The sequence below is a fragment of the Nasonia vitripennis genome, chromosome 4 (genome assembly GCF_009193385.2).
Source record: "Nasonia vitripennis strain AsymCx chromosome 4, Nvit_psr_1.1, whole genome shotgun sequence".
Taxonomy (NCBI): Eukaryota; Metazoa; Arthropoda; class Insecta; order Hymenoptera; family Pteromalidae; genus Nasonia; species Nasonia vitripennis.
In genome coordinates this window covers 7856819-7874967 of record NC_045760.1, presented here as the reverse complement: position 1 = coordinate 7874967, position 18149 = coordinate 7856819, and the positions used below count along the sequence as shown (strand labels likewise).

At 50.1% G+C, this 18149-nt stretch overlaps 1 protein-coding gene across 19 annotated transcripts in view; it reads left to right on the top strand.

Moving 5' to 3' along the window:
• The window catches only part of LOC100116320 (sodium/potassium-transporting ATPase subunit alpha), a 76379-nt gene that overhangs the window by 38074 nt on the left and 20156 nt on the right, over nt 1-18149 (top strand). For 14 of the 19 annotated variants that reach the window (XM_031928767.2, XM_031928768.2, XM_032599078.1 and 11 more), the window contains 2 exons: nt 17473-17598; nt 17677-18129. In XM_031928767.2, the coding sequence (XP_031784627.1) occupies nt 17473-17598; nt 17677-18129 (579 nt within the window). Of the gene's footprint in view, nt 1-15924; nt 16006-17472; nt 17599-17676; nt 18130-18149 lie in introns of all 19 variants that reach the window. The other 5 variants (XM_016984933.3, XM_031928766.2, XM_031928764.2 and 2 more) reach the window with 1 other exon arrangement.

Here is an 18149-nt window from a genome sequence, read left to right as displayed (position 1 = left end):
CAAGAGTGTGTATCTGTACGCGAAGCTTATCTCTCCGCGCTACTGTTCCCTCGGTATCTTTGAAATTACGCGTACAAATCGCCTCTTTTTCCCAGCGTTAATTCGATTCGGCGGCCTTGCAGCATTGATGAGGGTCGGTTCACGCTTGAGCGATGGCTGAATTATGCACTCACACGCGGATCCGCGGTGTATTTTCGGCTGCTCGATACGCGCCGCTGAAATATTCAACGGCTCGCCGGTTGATTAAACCGAAAATATACAGCATTGGTATCCACGTATTATAGGAGCTTGCAGTAGAGCATACCGGTGCAAATAACGAAGAAGGACGGCTCCGCGTATAACCGCGCGATTCCGGCTCATACGCTAGACCCAGCTCGATTAGGTCCAATCTCGCGATGATTCCCGAAATGAATCATCCTCATTACGTACGCGCGTGTGTCTTATACTCCACGAGTCTGCAGCGCTTCGTTCAAAGTCCGCGCTAGAAACGCGTTAAAAAAGTATATAACAGCTTATACGAACGGAAGTCCGGGAGAATTATCAAAATGGAAGGATCGCGTGTGCGTGTCCGCCGCGCTTGACCATCTGTCTAGCCTTCCCCTCTCCCACTTTTCCGCGCGACTCTAATGCATACATATACATACATTTTTTTCGTCGATGGGCCGAGTGTTTCTCTGTGCGTTCTCGGGAGAAAAATTGATAGTACACAGCAAATTACACAGCTAGCTCTCGCACACGCGACGTTTGGAAAAGTACGACGATTATCGCTGCGCAGTCCCCCTCTCGAGTCATCGAATATTCATAATCTCCAATACGTGCCGAGTGGCCGGCACACATAATTTCGGCCGCACAAAGCAAAGCGGTATAGTGCATATAGAGCTACTCGACCACGCAAGCATCAAGAAAGAGGCCAGTTTCTCGGGGTTGGTAACAGCCACTGCCGCCGCGAAGACAAGAGCAGAAGGGCCGTGTGCAGCGTAGATGGCGCCCTAGGCGTGCGCGCACGCGAGCTACCACTACCACCCCCTGTGACGACGGCGACAACGACGTCGTCGAAGTTCTGGGGCGCTGCTTATCGATCGAAACCTATTTATAATTCATCTGACATTTCGATTCGCCCGATAACGCGCTTCCATTTCTATCGGCGGCCGAAGGGAGATATGTGTGTGTGGGTGTGTGTGTGTGTGTGTGTACGTACGTGTCCTCTCTCTCTCTCTCTCTCTCTCTCTCTCTCTCTCTCTCTCTCTCTCTCTTTATTTTCCACCTTTCATTACCGCCGGCAAGTAGGTATGCAGGTGTGCATACAGCTGAGTTGCTATCGACGAGGTCTTTTGTTAGCGAGAGCGCGAACGCGAATTTTGAATTCTCCGCCGCGTTGAGAGAACGTTTATTAGTCGTGTGTATAGCGCGGAGGGTACGTGTGAATCGTATACCGATCTTCGAGGAATCGCGGTGTAACGACGCTACACAAGACTGCCGTTCGGGGCTGACGTTTGCTTCATCGATTTTTCTCCGGCTGATTAATTTGTTTACCCCGGGCACGTTACGTAAGGGGAACCTCGTACGCTTCGCCGACCAACTTCCGGCCGCCCCAGACTGCGCACGGAGCTGCTTTCCATGATTCCACGATTCAGAAAAGAAATCCCTAATGCACTGCGGATAGACAGCTGAAAAATCGAGCGGCTCTCTAATTTTCAGTCCGGCGAGTGTGCAGCATATGATGTCGGATGTACACATGCAGGGCGTGGATCGATATCAGGCTCTCGCGGTTCGTGTGTATACGTGTAAGTGAAGTTACAGTCACGCGAGCGATAAAGGAAAGTTGCTCGCGGGAGGTGGTGTATCATTTGTGCAGAGCTTAACAGGGGCTGAACAAAGAACCGGCTCGTTCGATGATGATATGCGGCTATACATAGTGGAGAGCGCGAGCTTCTCGATTTCCTCGAACCTTTGTTGGCAGCGGGGCATTTTCGATCCCCGCGCGGTTGTTGCGCTTGAATTTTTCATCACCGGTGCGCGATGTATTCTTGGAAGTTGCATGAAAATTCTATGATATGAAAAGTACTCTCGCAGTCGTCCATCTCTCGTGAAATTAGTCGCCGCAAGCTCGCTCGAGGTCAGAGAGCGCTTGCAAGTTTGAATTGTTCCAAAACTATCCGGCGGAAAGTTACTCGGTTACCTCGATCAACTATCCGCTCTCGCCAAGTTTCGTTTACTCTTCTTCTTGTCGAAAGTATATGGGAGTAGCACGCGCGGAACGGCTGTAATTAGCCTGTGCCAGCGAAGATAAACGTTTCAAAAGCATCAGCTGTAATCTGTCGACCGCAGTGCAAGCTCGCGCAGAGGACAAAACGGCACAGGTGTGCATGTCCACAGGGGGAAATTCGACTCCTCTCGGATTCTCTGGCAAAAGTAGAGGCAGAGAATACCCCGTGTGTGTGCGTCTTTGCAAATCCTCTCGATTTAATTGCCACCTTCAAAGACTTCCGCTTAGGGCATCGGTGGGTCTTCGGTTGCGCCAACGCGCGCATCTCTCTTTTCCCGCTGCTCCGCTGCAGCGAGAGAGTCTCGTCAACCGGTCGTTGGCCCCCGCGAGCGACGCATCCGTCATTCGTCCGTGTATACTGCAATGAGTAAACCTTGCGTGCTTGTACCTTTGAATTCGAGCTTGCGGGGGTGGCTCGTTCGATCGGTTCTGCGTCGATATGGCGAGATTCGCCGCATCGTGTGTACCTATAATTTCAGCGAATGCCGGCAGAATTAGAACCTCGGCGTCGAGAGTATCGCTTAGCGAAAAGCCGTTAGTAGTGTACTCCACCTTTCGTTACGTAATACGGGGCTTCGGGGGTGGAGTAAAGCGCGTCGAGCTCCTGTACGCATGAGAGCACACGTAGTCGTTGGCAGCCGCCGCATATTTGAATGCTCGCGTGAGTTCATTTATCACGACGGGAGTCGGTATGGGGTTGTTTCCGTCCTTTCAAGAGAAGCTTGAAATATTTCTCACACACACACCGAGACTCGGCTTTTCAAAGCCCGCGCGTCTTGCTGATTCCAGGACGGAGTCGTCGCGTCGTTTATTTGTAATCGACTTTTGATGCGAGTCCATTAAATTTTTCAGATGCAATAATGCGTTCTTAATGCTTTGAAAAAAATTCCACGGAGTCCCAATCCCAATTCATCTAGACCGCGTCGAACCGGTGTTATCCAGTCGTACACGGCGCTTGCTCTCTGTGCACTTGATTCGCTGCCGTCGTCGTCGCGTCTGCGTCCGAGGATCTCGGCCCCTTTTGTCCGGCACCTACACTCGAGCTGGCCCTTTTGTATGCGCGGCCTTCATTGGCCAATTGTCCCTGCGGGAGAGATAGATCGGACAAAGCATACGTATATCTATCTACACCGCGACACTCGGAAGATCTCGGAATATAACCGAGTGGGAGTATCTGCTCGGCCGCCGTGTGCGTGAGTAGATGATGATGATGATGATGATGATGATGATGATAATGGATATATCGCTAATGGAATTGACGGAGAAGCGGGGAATTCCCCGTGAACGTTCATCTCCCGTATACCATACGGATCTCTTGTTTTGAATTTTCGGCTGCGTATGCGCTGAATTTCATTCGCGTACAGAGCGCATCCAGCCGGTCGTCAGCGTCACACGCGTGACGTCAAAGGTGTGAGAGAACGACCTATTTATCGCCAGCTCTCTCGACGAGATAAGAATCGGCCAATCGTCGAGTTATATACCATAGGCGATCATAGACATAGACTCGCGCGCGCGCGCTGTGTATGTGTGTGTTATATCCTCGAGGAATGCGCGTCGTCGTCGTCAATCAGCCTTTATCGCACGCGCTCGATTCTATTCGTTCGACCTCGCTGCTGCCATCGGGTATAACAACTGCAGGCGTTTCGCTCATTACATTTACGCGCGGGCGAGCGAGCTCCGTAATTAGATTATAGCGGCTGATCGTACGTGTATACAGTAACGGAGGGAAGAAGATATCTGCTCGCGGATTGAAGGAAATCGTCTAGGGCTTGTCGTCGTCGCCGTGATTGATCTTTTCAACGCGGCGTGAGCCGGTTTTTCCGAGTAGGCTGACCCTAGTAAACATCCGCTGCTATTGGAATCGTTTGGATTTTTTTTGTCATCCTTCGATTCGACGACACTTGTTCTTATTCCCTCTATTATACGCTGACGCGCCGAGACTGTCGCTAACTGCTGGTACCAACTCCTAAAAGTACACTGGGCGACCCTCGCATCCCGCGGCGGATTATTCAAATTATACCCCTCCCCCCCCCCCCTCTCCGGCGGTGCATGGACGCGAAAAGTCTGCAGTGCCCAATGCAAATCCTCGCGGGATTCGCCTGCATTTGACCTCGATTGTCGTCGCCGGTGATGCTGTATAGTATGCGTATATATTTCAAGCGGGATTATGTAGCCAACTGTGTGTGTGTGCATAGCGACGTTCTCCGCTCAAAATCGACTCATCTCCATGTAGGTCAGGCGTTTAATTTTTTTCCGATAAAAATCCGCTAAACAACGCTTATATCGATGCTCGCCAGCGGCGAATTTATTCGCCGCTGCCCAGGTCAGCAACACACGTGACCAAGGCAGAGAGGGAAGAGCTTCGATCGCCAAAGCTGCATCCGCATTGTGCTAACCACGGGCGAGAGATACGAGCCGGAGAAGTGTGTCCCCTCTGATTCAGCCGCATTGTCCTCTTGCTCACGTGTGTGTGTGTACACGTCGATGCATCGAAATCTCATTCGGGGCAGAATTTTCGTGAAACGAAAATTGAAAATAACAAGCGAAGTTCGTCGCGCGTCAAATATTCACACACTAAAAACGGAACGAGGTATCACGACGAAAAGCTGGACAAACAAGTAAACGAGCGAATCAATACACGCATACGCGAGCGAGCCCCCTCAGCAGGGTTAAATTTATCGCGTCCAGTGGAGAGCTTGAATTTCAACGGGGGGTAGGTAGCACAGCTCGTCTGCGCGAAACATCGCGCGCGACGCGCCGGCGTCGAATTTATATTCGGCATCGAGTAATCGCTCCGTACTCAAATTCCGGATTTTCATCCCCTCGCTGTATACACAATAAAAGCTCATCCGAGAGGCTGTTTCGCGTCGATTTTTCAGAATCAGCGAGAGTATACACTCCGTGTGTTTATACGTATCCACTGTCGGTTTTTCTTCGTTAGCGCGCTTTAATCTCGTTCCGTGAAAAAGAGAGCTTTTTAGTTCATATCACCGCGGAGAAAAAGGGACGTCGTATTTATTGCCGAATCGCAGAGCATCAACGACGACGACGACACGTGTGCGCGATTTCATACGCGGGCGTAATGACGCCTCATTTTGCGCCTTGGCTTCGCGGGGAGAAAAATATTCCCCTTTGAAAAGGAACTCCCTCCATACCTCTGACTCTTTGTGCGATAACGTGCGTTATTATATATGCGCGGCGTTTTGCATTGGATATCATTGTGCGCGCGCGAGATTTTCGCCTTCGTGGAAATACGAGAGAGAGAGAGAGAGAGAGAGAGAGAGAGAGAGAGAGAGAGAGAGTCGTTGCTTTAACAGCGCGCGATATTTGATTCGCGAGCTTGAATAATTTGTGTCGTTTGCTCTCGGCTGTGTATAACTCGATTGGAATCGTCGTTTTCGAAATTACGCGCGCTTTCGCGTCAAACAACAGCACGTCTGCGTCGATGATTAACGATTTATGTCGGTTTTGTACGTAATCCGTTCCGAAACTTCATAACAACAGCAACAACATCGCAGTAGTTGGGAAAACAGAAGAATTTCGTCGGCTTCTTAAGAGGGAGATATTTGGAGGGAAACTCGGTCAAGTCTCGACTGCGTCCAATGCGAGCGTGTGTGCGTGTACACACAAACGCGTGCGAAGCGTCGAGACGTTAAAAATAACCCTCAATGTCTCGGAGAGTTCTCAGGGCCGCGGCGGTCCGAGAATAGAGTCCGAAAATCGAATTTCCGCGTATATATTATAAACGCGGCAGATTTTTGTTCTTCCTCGGCGGCGGCTCTTTCATCCCGCAGCACATTCCGCTTGCGGAGATCACGTGCAGACGTGTACTCGATTGAAACAAATGAGAATCGATCGGACGAAGGGAACTGTCGATAGCCTCTTAGGAGCGAATTATGAAATCCGTCCAAGTCCGGGGATCCGCGTCAGAGTCCCTCTCACACCGCCATTACCATATACATATATATATATATATATATATATGCTTCTCGGTGACGAAAATAGACGGCCGAGAAAAGAAGAATCGAAAGTTCACACGTCCGCGGATTTCCGCTCGATAATGACCGCGCAGAGTCGCGTGCGTCACTCCTCGCAACCGAATCCTCGAGGAGCATCCCTCGCACGGAAAATTCCCGCTCGCGTTAAGCACAAAGAAAAGCGAAAGATGCATCCTCTACCTATACGTATGTACGAGACAAAGAACACCCCATACACATCGGAGCAGCTGCATCGCTCGATCCATATAGCGTAGCCGCACGCGCGCGCACGCATATCGGCCTCCCTCTTGACCCAATTTCGTGCGGGGTGACGTCACCGCGCGCCTCGCCGTTTTTATGTGTATGTAATATATAAGGGGTGCGCGCAAGGCCGCCGGAAAAGGAGACCCTCGATTCCCGCGTGTCGTCGAGCTAGCGCGCGGGGATTTCAATTGACTTTATTTCGTTTCTTTATATAGGGTGGGGCACTGCGCGCACTTCCGTGTCATTATTCCGCCGTAAATGTAGGCATATCGCCCGATATGCGCGAATGTTTGCTCTAGTTTCGGTGTATAGCTCGCGAAAGTATTTCGGAGGAACGGGACGGGCGATCAATCATATAACGGACCGACGAGCTATGCAGTGTATACCGCGAAAGCAAATCCGCGTTAGCCAAGTGATAGATGCGAGCGGGTGATCGACGTATATAACTACCGAGCGATAATCGATACGCGGGCTTCTCTGACTCGAAGGCGTTGATTAGCAGCTTCTCGTACGTACATCGCGGCTATAGCGAATTTCGCTCCGATTACTCCCGACACTTGTACAAACCGCGAGCGTATAGAGATAAAACTTGGCCTCCGCAACTTTTACCCGGAGTAAAGAACCGCGTTGGCAGTAATTCCTCTCCGCGTGCACGCACGTATCCCGCGCGCCGACAACAAACTACCTATGCCTCCCAACTTGCTTTTTTACGACTACCACCAGCAGCGCCTTCCTTTTTCCGGACTTTCTCGTCCTTTTTACGACTACAAGCTCTAGCTTCCAGACCCTAGCTCCCCCCCCCCCCCCCCACATACACACACATATAGCTCGAAAAGTTTTTTCACTCGCGCGCAATATGCTTCGATTCTCTCTTTCTCTCAGAGCCGCTGTCCGACAGTTTTATTGTTCTTTTGATATTCGGGGCTTACGCGCGCCTGCAAGTGAGCTGGATGTGTGGATGTAGATATATACACGCGTCTCTGAAATTTTCTCGAAGGTTGCGACGCCGGAATTTATCGCGCGTCTAATAAATTGTCGCCGATAAATTTTTCGCGCGCGCGCGCGCGGAAATTCAATATATTTCCAGAAATGTAGTATCGTATAACCCGGCGCATATTACAACGAGGAGCGAATCGCAGCTATTCGATATGCGTGGGAGAACCTGCGAGAGTATGCCATTATCGGATGTCCGCTAATCCGCTTTTAAAGTACTAGTTTACGCCCTGGATGTACGTATAGTGAATTTTCGATCTGCCGGAGCCATAGACCCAGCGAGTATAAACGAGAGCAGCCGGTTTAATGGATCAAAGGCAAGCGCTCGCGAGACCACTCGATAATTGCAATCCCGCGGGTATCGCGATCGGAAACAATTGAATATCGCGCAGCGACCTAAAGTAGACATGGAGATGACACCTGATGGGCGGTTTTCCATAAACGATGAGAGAACGAGAAGTTTACACGAATGAGAGGGACAATACTTTCTCGCCATGGGAATCCAATAATCGTTTGGAGGATCCTCTCGAGGAGAGAGCCGCCGGCGTCTGACGAGACTGCGAGCCTTTCCCCTTGTACTCTCGGCGAGAGAGGAACACTTGAGGCTATATATACGACCGCAGTAGTCGCTTTAACTTCGTTAGACCGTTTATAGTATTATATACACTCGACGGGATCCTTCGTCCAGGTGTTGTTTAACTCGTGGGCCGCTGGTTGAAAACGAATCGCAGCCATATGGACAGTTATCGATGTACTCGATGGGTTAATTGAATTTCGCAGCGATACTCGTCGGGTTTCGGAAAAAGCTGCGAAGTTCAGCGCGTTGATAGCTACGGTTATATCCTATGCTGCAAATACGAACTTTATCCGACCAGTTTCAAATTACTTTTTCATCAAAGTTGCCGCACGTGCGCTGTAATTACTTTGTTCGTTATATCCATCAGCTCCGCGAGAGAGATATAGACTCAACAGAATTTCCAATATCCATCGCAAAAAATGGAGATAGGGCTTTGATCAACGGAGATAGGCTTTAATCAAACCTGCCCTCAAACCATGTCTCGCTGACATTTTCAATTTAACAGCTGCTCGGAATTTCGCTGCACCTTTTCGAAATCCGACATTCGATTCCGCCGATCGGTGACGTGCTAATTGACTTTCCATTAATCGCTATCTATACAACCGGCTATACACCGCGTTTCATGCGCCGAGAGCTTCAGCAGCATCGAACAACCGATCAACGTTTCGAAACTGCTCCCCGCGCTGACATAACAGCGTGTAAATATCTCTGTACAAGGGGGTGAGCTCTGCTATCGACTGTGATATTTCAGAAGCGCAAAGTGTGTCGACTTCGCGTCGCATACAACATAAGCGACTATACTTATACTAGAGACACGAGTAGAGCGCATCGCTCACACGAGAAAGAGCGTCGACGCACAGGGCGCAATGACCGCTGCCCCTTTTTTCCTTCTCTCCCGCCCCCCCCTCTCTCTCTCTCTCTCACCCCCGCCTAGCTCGCGAAAAAGGGAGAGTATATAGCCTGGCCTGGTTGCGCGCGTATTGATCTGCCTGAGGGAGAGAGAGAGAGAGAGAACGAGTCGAGCTTTCGCTCGGCGCCAAGTCGACTCGCATGCGCGCCACGACTATGCAGCCGCCGCCGACATAGACTAATGCTACTCGCGGCTACTTTTTTCCTCTCCGGTTATCTCTCCGGCTTTTTTTCTACCGACGCATTCCGAGCTGTGTATACACACACACGCACACAGATACGCACTGAACGCAACGTATGCGCGAGATTACTCACGGGGGAGTAAAATCAGCTTCGCGGCTGAATCAACTGCGGCATTGTCGCAGCCGGTTTCAGCCGGTTCGCATCGCGGCCACCTTGCCTTCCTTTTGGGGCCCTTTGTCGCGCGCGAGATCTATAAAAAATCACCTATACCGGGCTCCTTTGTGCCGCGCGGATCGTCGGAGGGAGAGGCTACACACGTGTGCGTATTGAAGGAAGAGCATACTTACGTACCGGATCAATCTGGTGTTTTCGTTCTCTCGCCTTATTCCATTCAAGCCTATAGGCGTGTGTACTTCCAGTTCATCGACAGGAGAAAAAATAGTCCAGGCTCTATAGCCGTGTGTTATGTCAAAATAGAAAAATTCAACTTAGTATAAAACGCGCGATAACCGGCGCGGCATCGACCGGCCCGCCTAGAGATGGAATCGTCCGCCGCTGCCGGTGCTATATATCGGCTCGAAAAGGTCGATCCTGGAGCGAGGCAGCGCTTGGTACCGACGATATATATAGAGACTATACACAGGTGTATGTGCGTTTTTGGCTGGCACCACGTATTCGCGTGACGCCTGTGCTCTGACCCAAATTTTTCACGCGAAAACAAAGCGTACACGTTATGCATACACTGCATCCTCGTGTATTCCATCAGTTACATTGGACGAATAAGTAATAAGCTCTGCGCGCAAGCTCCCGAACTAATCCGCGATGTATACGCTGCGGAGCTTTGCCGAGCTTTATGATTTATTAAACGGAGAAAATGAAGGGAGAGCCTTATACGCGGCTTTACACGTCAGCGATTTCGTAGACGGAGACTTGCATACACACAGACACACGGTGCCTTATTCCAAGAATATCAAACTTTAACCCTCGACTGCTGACTTTTTCACGAGCCGCTAGGCTATATAAAGCCGTCGTCGCGAGGAATACCGCGCGCGCGAATGTTTATTTATGGATCGGTTGTAAATTCGTACACGGACTTTTGTTAATTCGTTTAATCCGTGTCTCTTGTCTTCGCGTTACGGATCATGAAAAACGACACCGCTCGCGATACGCTCGATGACGATATAACGAGATTCGTCCTCCGTATATAACCGAGTTTTCGGTACCGCAAGAGGTATAGGAAAAACGATCTCCTCGTCGTATATAAGTTACAACCCTCGCCGCTGAAAACTGACCCTGACTCGCCGCGGGCAATTTCCCAGCGCAGGAGAAAGGGAGCCGTTTCAAAGTTTCGAATAGGGCCGCGATGAAATTTTCACGGGCCGTCGCGACTGCCGCTTTGAATTTTCGAGCGAAGCGTCTCCTTTCACACAGTCTCCGAGTTCAACTTGACTGCTTCCAAGGTTGGAATTTTGAAGGAGGTATAGTTTTCCAGACTTCTCGTGTAAGCGCCGTTAAAATTTACTTCGATTAGGCGAAGCTTCTCCGAACGGAAAACCCCACTATTGCTCGTGAATAGAAGAGCTATAGGCCCATTTGGAATCGCTTAAAACGCTTCTCCGAGAGATCTCATCGCGAATTCCGCACATCCTCGCGGAGCCGAGAAAGAAGTCACGCGTGTCTCCGCTCGGCAAGGAGCGCAAACTCACGTATACGCGACTGACTTAGTTTTCCGCGCTGTTTCGTAACTCGATTAAATTCAGTGTTCCCGGAGAGGCGTGTGTTTTTCGGAGCGACGAGGTCGTCGCTGCTGCACAAAAGCCACGATCGATATTTCCTCTCGCGGAGACAATGCCTGAGGAAGGCGAGAGAAGCCGCGTGAACTAATTAGACGTCTGAGCTGGGTTCCCGATTTTGCGAGCTTTTTGCCCGGCTTTCGTCTGCTTTGGCCGAGAAATTTCAATTTCGGAGATTTTTATTCGACTGGTTTGAAAGAAAGATTGTGAAACGTAATCGGCGAAGAGTAAATGTTCAGAGTTACATCGTCGAATAAATGTTTTAAAAAAAGCACCCGAGGATTCACTATACACCTCACTTTCGTCCCGCCTTTGATCGGCTTAAAGAGGAATATTTGCGCTGCAGCGACATAACCGCGTTTAAAAGCAGCGCAGCAGCATTGCACCTACGAGATTAAAAGTTCCGTTTGCTCTTTTTTTTATATGCGCGGTGTACAGCACCGAGAGAGAGCTTTAATTTTTTCCAGATTTTCTCGCTCTCGCCGCAGAGTTACGATTCTGCGCATGCATCTCCGTGTCTTTTTCTTCACCTAACGGTGTTCCAGCACACACTTTAATTGTACGAATCTCGCGCACCGGTGACCGTTTTATTTTCGTTCAACTATTCACTCGCGCGGATAAATCTTATGCAAAATTCAACCTGTCTTAGCGCACAAAAAGGCTCCCACTTTGCCGACGCAAAGTTCAAGAGTAGCATATTAATGGTCAGGCTAAGCCTACGTAATTGCCCTAAGCCCGGCAGTTCTTTTCCTCTCAGCAAATTCGTAACGTAGCTGCTCCCCTAATTGTCGCAACTTTTGAGGAACGCGATGTTTGTCGCGTCGACGCCGCTGGCGAATCGAGGCTATCGGCTAAAAGGGAAGCAGGAATTGATTGATTTCGACGATTGGCGAACAGCGGCGCGTTGTTCCGACAGCGCAGTTTTCAGCAGGAAAGCTTTCGTTCGGATTACGGATTTTAATTAACCCTTCGATTTCGTTCGCTCGATCTAAAGTTTGTAAATGGAACACGCGACGCTGCAGCTGGTTCGCGTAATTCCCGCCGCTTTATTTTTAAACTTCCGCGCGCGGTGACGCAGTTTGAACATTTTACTCGCGCCGATGATGTAGTTCGGCCCAAGCTGTCGCTCTGCAGTATTCAAACGGTGCAGTATTCTATACAATGCACATTGTGCCGCTGTTACCGAAACTTTTCACGCGCTATTATGCCGTGACTGGTAAACTGCGCACAGAAACGAGGTGGCGAGGCTGAAAAACCTAGACCTTAAACTCGCTCGCATTGAAATACATATCCCCGCGACGAATCGGCCATTAGCAGGGTCGGCTAGTGCAATCGCCGTCGCAAGCTCGTAAAGGTCGAAACAGCCAAGTCAGCCGTCGCCTGTTGGAGCTTTCATCCTCGATGACCCTTGCTTGCGCGCGGAAGTCGCCCCGGAGATTGCGCGGCCTCCGGTAATTGCGGGTGTATAAGGTATACACAGGTCGGAGCAACGATCGATCGGCTGTATACGTAGTTATATTCGGGATACTTATATTGAGTAGGGAAAAAATGTCGACAATCTCATAAACGGTGCGCTAAAAATATATGACGCGGTTCTCACTAGACGAGGCAAAGGTCGACGCTGCATTCGTTAACCCTCTCGCGCAAGGTCATCTGCGAAGATCGATCGATCGGTCTAGTATAATATTTAAACAGCAATAAGTCTTTCCCCAAGGCAGTAAATCACGCAGGAGCGCGGTGTATAACCCAATAAAGCCGTGTGTGGGTTATTCTCCTCCGACTCACGTCTGTGTATACTATCCTCTTCCTCGGGAGGATCCTCCGATAGCGGATTCTCTTGGGCGGTCGCTTTACGAGCCCTACGTGCGGACACCTTACTGTACACATACACACGTCGAGTCGACTGTATTACGAACACGTGTACGTGTAGCTGGCTAATCCATTATCCGAAGGGTGTGTTCCATATCGTACCGCGAAAGTGGAATAGAATATCGCTTTAAGGGACGCTTCGAAATTCCACCCGATTCCGAGTACGCGTACGTCTCGCTCCGCAGATTGAAAAGAAAAATCTGTTTACCCAGTTATGCAGCGAGCGCGAATCGGGTCGCGTAAACACAATACGCGCGATTATATTTGCCCGAGTCAAATAAAATTATAACTCGCGCTCGCTCCTGTGTACGTATACGTATATATAGCTACAAGCGTATAGCGAAATTGCTCGGGAACATGCGATCGGCATACGCGATCGATAATCCAATCAGCAGAACACACACACACACACACACACACAGATTTTGCGAGGAGGAGAAACTATATACGCTCCGCGCTGCAGTTGGAACGTATGTGCTTTGTTTTCGCGCTACAATCGGTCTATATCGAAGCCTGGCCTGCGAAGCCCTAAGAAAACGTCGGCCGGGCTCATGGCTGCAGCGATTCTTCGAAAACCGCATGGGGCTGACTTTTCTTTGCGTTCATATAACTCGCGCTAATTATGCTCGATCATTACGCGTGCGTAGCCGACAATGAATCGAGGTGACGATTTCTCCAATAGCCTCTTCTTCAAAAGCGCGTAGAGTTCGATCGATAGGCGTTGCAAAGAAGAGACTCGCTTGTGTCCGCGCGTCGCACAGAGTATAGTAGGGATGCGCTCGAGTGACCGAGTTCGGAAAAGTGTGCGGCCTCGCTAAGGGGCTTACACGAAACGCCACTCGGCTACTGCAGCGCGCGACGATAACGGGATTCCGGACAGGCCTGTATATAGATATACATCGAAGAAAACGCGTAACGAGCTTCTATCTCCTGTTGACTCTTCGCGATCGTTTGTACAAATCGCGCACAAAAGGCGCCACTTTGCCTCGCGTGTGTTTACTCTCGCACACAATACACCCGTCGATTTGTAGAGGGTTAGCATCGCGACAAAGCCCTGATATGCCATGAATAATTCCGGCGGAGCGAAAAACAAGCCCCTCCATACACATTCCGCGTCTCCTCGTGTATGTAATCGGGCGCGACGTCTCGTCCGACTCGACGTCCGCGCGACAATGCGGCGCTGCCGAAAAGTGCCCTGTCCCCCCTTACAGGATCACGTATACCCACACTATCTCGGCGTTGTATCCTTGGTTATGCTGGCCGATCGATACGGCTCTCCGTGCACGCGCCGAGCTTTTCCCCTTTTTTCGGGCGGATCCAGAGATTCAGGGGGCTGATTTGTCGCGTAGCGCGGAAAAACTCCGAACTGCGATCAGCAGCTTTCTTCGTTTTTGCACAGCTCGAGAGAGATAAACGAGGATACAGGTGTATATATCTATAAACCTCCGGCCCGCATGTGTACATACAGGAATAGCGTCTCTCTGACGTCGGCGGCCGCATCGATAGCCGTCGTCGGATTACGTCACGCCTGGATATCTTGGAGGTGCGCTGCTACGTCCACAAGGGAGTGGCCCTCCCCTTAGCTGCCCGTGTCTGTGTGTCGGTGTGGGTGTGTGTATATATATATATATATATACACACACACACACACATACATACATACGCGCGTAGCGAGTTCGGCTGCTACCGACGGAGACGTATACACCTATTTCGGGCTAGACTCCTTGCGCCAGCTATATGGGGAAATGTGGGTCGACTCGTGTGCGCGGCGGATGATCCTCTTAATTAGGTAGTCGCGCGAGGAGCTTTTTTCTTTGTACTTCGTCGTCGTACCTATATATTATACATGCCGTTGCGTAACACTCGCAGCTGTATAACTATATAGCGCTTTGTCGTTCTTTGACCTCCGTCGCGCATATGTAGGGAAGTCATGCTAGCCGCCGCATACTTTTCTTTGTGCGGCTTTGCTGCTTTAAAAACCAAGCCACTCTTTGTCTAGAACGTTTTTCCCGTCTGACCAACTTTGACTCGATCCACTGGCGCAGATTTCCCAAACTATAACACAAAGCCCGTCCCTCGCGGAGATAGCTACGAAAACACTCGCCTCTACGAAACTTTCCACGAGTATATGGCTCTATATCCCCCCCGCCCCCCCCCCCACACACACACACACACAGAGCGTCGAATGACGAAACGATCCGCGGTTGCGCAATCCCGCGGAACGCGCACGAAGGGCACCATGATCTCGACAAAGACATCGCTAGCTGCGAAGGCTGTACGGCTCTCCGGCTCGCATTATGTATAGTAAAAGGTCGGCGCGCCTCGGATTTCGGACGCACGTGATGCTGCTGGATCGAGCTATATAGCGAGAGGGAGAGAGAGAGAGAGAGAGAGAGACGGAGAAAAATAGAGACAGATACGTGCGTGGCCTGAATCGAGGCGGAAGCCAGAGCGAATCGAGACAATCAGGCTCAATGTCGCGAAGAGCGTGTGTGTGAGCATGTGTGCGCGCGCGGAGGCCCCCGTTTTGTAACGGGGAGTATTGTTCGCGGATGAGGCTTTGTGATTCTCGGCTCCGATGCTCCACGAAAGGTGTACTCGACGTTTCTGAACATTTTATCATGCATCGTACCAGCTTGGCAGGTCTCCCAACTACACTATTTTACCTCAAACCCTAAGCAGTGTTCCCGTGGCGATGCTATACTTATTGATTTCAGGAGCTGTTATTTTCTCCAGTGCGTGATCCGCTCGCGCATACGCGATATGCTTTTTCGAAAAATCAATGTTCCACGAAAATAATTATACACACACGGCATCGATTGCCGAGGTTAAACTTCGGCAGAGGCTTGCTAAGTTTCATGCTGCGACCGGATAGGGAATAATCGATATGTTCGCTGCGACTTTCCACCGGATTAGCCTCCGGATATATATGCACTAGCTGCATTGCGATATACATATACCCCCTCGACAGTTATACACACACACTTACGGAGACGATCTATTTTGTGTTATTTTTATGATTTATATACTTGATATCTCATGTGTGTTTATGTTTGATTTTTTTATCATGTCCCAATTCACACATTTTTCCAGCATGGCCGCTCAGATTCGTACAGGGTCGCCACGTTTCCCAACGTTCGCGACGACAACAAAACTGCGGATGGAATGTACAAGGTATACACAAACGATCGACGATCCAGAGACAGCAGCTGCTGCTGGGATCGAGAACACGAGAACAGCCTAGTCGATCGTTTCTCGCATATAATTCTTCTCTCCTCTTTTTCTCTCTACTTTGAACTTTCTCGCTTATGATGTACATAAACGAAGCTCTGGTCTCTCTGACATCTCTTATAATTGGCATCTCTCTTGGCTTGTAACAAACTCGAGGATAAAATCTATACTCCTTCTCTACATACACACGTCTATACATCTTTCCGCCTTGTAACATAGCGATGTCGGTGTGGTATGAAAGGGTTAATTCTGATTCTCCGTATTATCCGACTTCCTATACACTTCGCTTCTATTTTTACAGCGCTTACTCTCTAACGCAGCACTCGTATACCAATATGTAATACACACGCAGAAGAAAACCTAACGATTTAATCGCTCAATAACAAGAGCAGCGAAAAAAAAGAAATCCTCTCCGCCGCAGCACTTTAATATTCGAGCGCCATTAACACTCAATTCCCGCCGGCTCCTCTCTGTCTCGCCACCCCCTTCCAATCCGTCCACCTTTAATCTCTCCCTTTTATCCCCGCGCTTTTTCCTCTGTTCTCATCCCCAGCCGTCACTTTTTCTACACGCGGATCTCTAATTGCCGCGAGCCGTCTTGGATCCTCTCGCTTCGCTCTATGTACTGGTACTATGTACTCTGAAGCTTATACATATATGGTTAAAAACGGTACAAAACACTCACCACTTTGCCTCGTTCTCTCGCTTCCTTTCTCTATCTTCGTCTGGTTTCGCTGGGACAAGGTGTCTCACGTTCTCTTTCTGAGCTTGTACGCATCAGCGTAGGACGTCCCTTTAACTTTTCCGCTTTCTTTAATAATGATAACACCGCGGGGGGATGGGAAAGTACGTCACTCAACATTGGCGTAGAATCATCAGCATTAAGCGTAAATACATCTGCTTGGTTGATCACTGTATTACGAGCTTTCAACACTTTTATTTTCTATAGATCTCTAAGTACAACGATATGGTTTATGGTCCATACAATGTAGTGCAACGAAGCTCGACGATGAAACAGAAACTCGCAACTCTCTCGAAAGCAGATCGGAGCGGAGTCGTTCTCCAAGCGACTCGAGCGATAAACTGACTGCAGCATCGCCGGCTCGAATAAGACGAGGCATTCGTATACGACTCGTTCTAATTAAAGGGTTAACGGGGCTAATTCATTAACTGGCCATCCAGTCGCCGGCGCTCTGACTAACGCGCCTTGTTTTTTTCTCGCATATCCACCGCGATATTCGGCTCAATTGCTCGCGACGATGACGGAATTCTTCGGGAATGAACGCGAGCCTCGAGTCTCCGATTGTGTATACGCGAGAGTTGCGGAGTTTCTGAGTTCCGAGCAGCAGAGTGTACACGTTTCATGCATATAACTAACGCTCACTCGTGCTTGTCTGTTGCATCGTGCAGTCGCGGCGGAAGAACCCGAAGAAGAGGGGGGGAAACTTGGATGACCTGAAGCAGGAGCTGGTCATCGACTTTCACAAGATTTCCCCGGAGGAGCTGTACCAGAGATTTCAGACGCATCCCGAAAACGTGAGTTATTGGGCATTACTTGTATCTTCGCCATCGCCATGACGACGAACGAACAATCGAATATCTCTCTGTTTGCAGGGCCTTAGCCATGCGAAGGCGAAGGAGAACCTGGAGCGCGACGGGCCGAACGCCCTGACGCCGCCGAGGCAGACGCCCGAGTGGGTAAAGTTCTGCAAGAACCTGTTCGGAGGCTTCGCCCTGCTGCTGTGGATCGGCGCGATCCTCTGCTTCATCGCGTACTCGATCCAGGCGTCGACGAGCGAGGACCCGAACGACGATAACCTGTACCTCGGCATCGTACTGGCTGCCGTGGTCATCGTCACCGGTATCTTCTCCTACTACCAGGAGAGCAAGTCCAGCAAGATCATGGAGTCCTTCAAGAACATGGTGCCGCAGTTCGCCACCGTGATCCGAGAGGGCGAGAAGCTGACCCTCAAGGCCGAGGACCTCGTGCTCGGCGACGTCGTCGAGGTCAAGTTCGGCGACAGGATTCCCGCCGACCTGAGGATCATCGAGTCCCGGGGCTTCAAGGTACGTGCGCTACTATATTA